Genomic DNA, 2,266 nt, shown 5'->3' on the forward strand with positions numbered 1-2,266 from the left:
GACACCAGTGCCTGTCCTCAAGGGGCTTACAATCTAGCCAAGTTCAGGTAGGCTCATCATTGGGAAGTTTATTAAGTGCTTATGATGTCTAAGACTCTGTGTTCAGTGTTGGAGAAGAGAAGTTAAAAAGAAAAAGACACCAGTGCCTGTCCTCAAGGGGCTTACAATCTAGCCAAATTCATATAGGTTCATCACTGGGAGATTTACCACCAGGTTATAAACGCTTCGATCCCAGCATCTCATGAAACTACTTTTCCTCAAGGATGGAGGTCATGTCCCTAGTGCAGATTTTTTTCACAATAGTAGTACTATGAAAGTGGTTTACTGGACCCTGTTCATTTCCTTTTGATTATTCCCAGCCTCCTGTGAATGTACAGAGAGGTACGAAGGGGAACCATCCTGGCAGAGAATAGAGAGTCTAAAGAACAGTGATAAGGCCTGTGGGTAGGCAACAGCAGGGGTGAGTCTGGTAGAGAAATAATGACAATCCCTGGAAGCAGAAGGAGAAGGATAGTGGGGAAGGGGATTGTCTGGGAGTGGACAGGGGCTGCGGACCAGGCCAAGGGAAAGGACCCGCCTCTGTCCGCCAGGCATTGGGTATGATTTCCGGCGGCCGCTCTCCCAGCTCCGAGAAGTCCACCTTCGGCGTTACAATCTCCGACGCTCAGCCCTGGAGCTCTTCTTCATTGACCAGGCCAACTACTTCCTCAACTTCCCTCGAAAGGTGGGGAATCGAGGCTCCCCCCGGAGCTCCCTATACCATTAAGTTTAAACTCTCTACTCACTGCACCTACCATACTTTCTCTCTAGGATGCCACTGATAACCGTTTTAAGACTTTTCCCCAAAGAGTGTGAATTCTCAGTATTCTGTCCTTCACAAAATTGGGGCCCCTCCTATACTTGGGAAAATTTACTGATTCCCTCAGTTTCTTATGTGATCCCACCCCCTTTGGTGTGGCTCTGGGTTCTTGGCTGGCACTGAGTCTTCTCAATATATGAGCTTGTGTCCATGGCCATGTTGGGGCAGGGGAGGCTGGGGTCAGAGCTCCGTGGTCTTGTGTGGTCCCACCTTCTGACCAGGTTGCCTCCCTCTAAGGTGCGGAACAAGGTGTACTCATGCATTCTGGGACTTCGGCCCCCCAGCCAAGGCTACTATGGAAGCCACTCTCCACAAGAGATGCTTCGAGCTTCTGGCCTGACTCAGGTAAGCTACTCCTACCTCCATCCCCACCCCACCCCTGCTCCCTCATTCCTCCATCTCCAAAGTATGGTTTGTAGCATAACAGACATTTCTTAAGCACTGGGAACAAATTGTCCAGGGCACTGGGTGGAGATCTCAAGTTTAAATAAGATACAGATCTTACCCTCCCTTAGAATTCACAGTCTGGTAAAAGGAATGACGCTCATACACAGATAACTAGTTTGCAGTTTTATACCAAATATCACCAAATGACACCTACTGTGGAATCTGAGAAAGGAGTTCATGGCTGACCCAGAGTATCAGGGAGCAAATGGTATTTGAATTGCCTTTTCAGGACAGCCGCAGGCAAACAGGGGGCATTTCTGTCATAGGGAACTTTGTAAGCACAGACATGGAGGTGGGAGAATACAGGCTGGGTAGTGGACAGAACTTTGGGGCTAAGTTGAATTTCTGGCTCTGCTACTTCCTACCTGGGTGACCTTGGACAATTTATCTGTCCTCCCTGAGTTCCAGAATTCTCATCTAAGAGATAAGAGGGCTTGGGTTTTACAGTCTTGTAGTCTTACACCCCTACCAAGGCTCAGCTAGTCCTTCCACACCACTTCCCTACACATTGGACAGCACTTCCTGAAGCTGAGTGCTGCAGAGACCAAAGAACCCAGATGAGAGAATCAAATGAGGGACCCAGCAGGGTGGGCATTGTGCCCCTTGAACATCTGCCCTTCTTGCTCTTTCCTTCCCAGAAATGGGTCCACCGAGAGATTTCCAACTTTGAGTACCTGATGCAGCTCAACACCATTGCAGGGAGAACCTACAATGACCTGTCCCAGTACCCTGTGGTAAGGTCCACAGCCCTTGCTTTCTGTCTTCCTTAATTCTAGAGCTTCCTCTCTGCTCAATCAGGGCCTGCACTCTCATTGCTTACCACAGATCATCCCCCATAGCACTTGACCTCCACATGAGCCACAGTTTCCTTATCCCAGCCCCACACCTTCCCCAGAGACACTCCATCAAGGTTCTTCCTCTGCCCCCAGGCAAGCTCAGTCCCCTAGGAATCTCTCTCCT

The 2,266-nt window shown here is 49.4% G+C and overlaps 1 protein-coding gene across 5 annotated transcripts in view; it reads left to right on the forward strand.

Annotated features, from left to right (window-relative positions):
* Window positions 1-2,266, forward strand: part of NBEAL2 (neurobeachin like 2) — a 149,931-nt gene that overhangs the window by 127,976 nt on the left and 19,689 nt on the right. For all 5 annotated transcript variants that reach the window (XM_069095908.1, XM_069095904.1, XM_069095905.1 and 2 more), the window contains 3 exons: window positions 591-724; window positions 1,097-1,204; window positions 1,945-2,040. In XM_069095908.1, the coding sequence (XP_068952009.1) occupies window positions 591-724; window positions 1,097-1,204; window positions 1,945-2,040 (338 nt within the window). The remainder of the gene's footprint in view (window positions 1-590; window positions 725-1,096; window positions 1,205-1,944; window positions 2,041-2,266) is intronic.

This window comes from Petaurus breviceps, unplaced genomic scaffold (genome assembly GCF_028583685.1).
Source record: "Petaurus breviceps papuanus isolate PSGF00001 unplaced genomic scaffold, PetGlider_PUasm1.0 227, whole genome shotgun sequence".
Classification (NCBI taxonomy): Eukaryota; Metazoa; Chordata; class Mammalia; order Diprotodontia; family Petauridae; genus Petaurus; species Petaurus breviceps.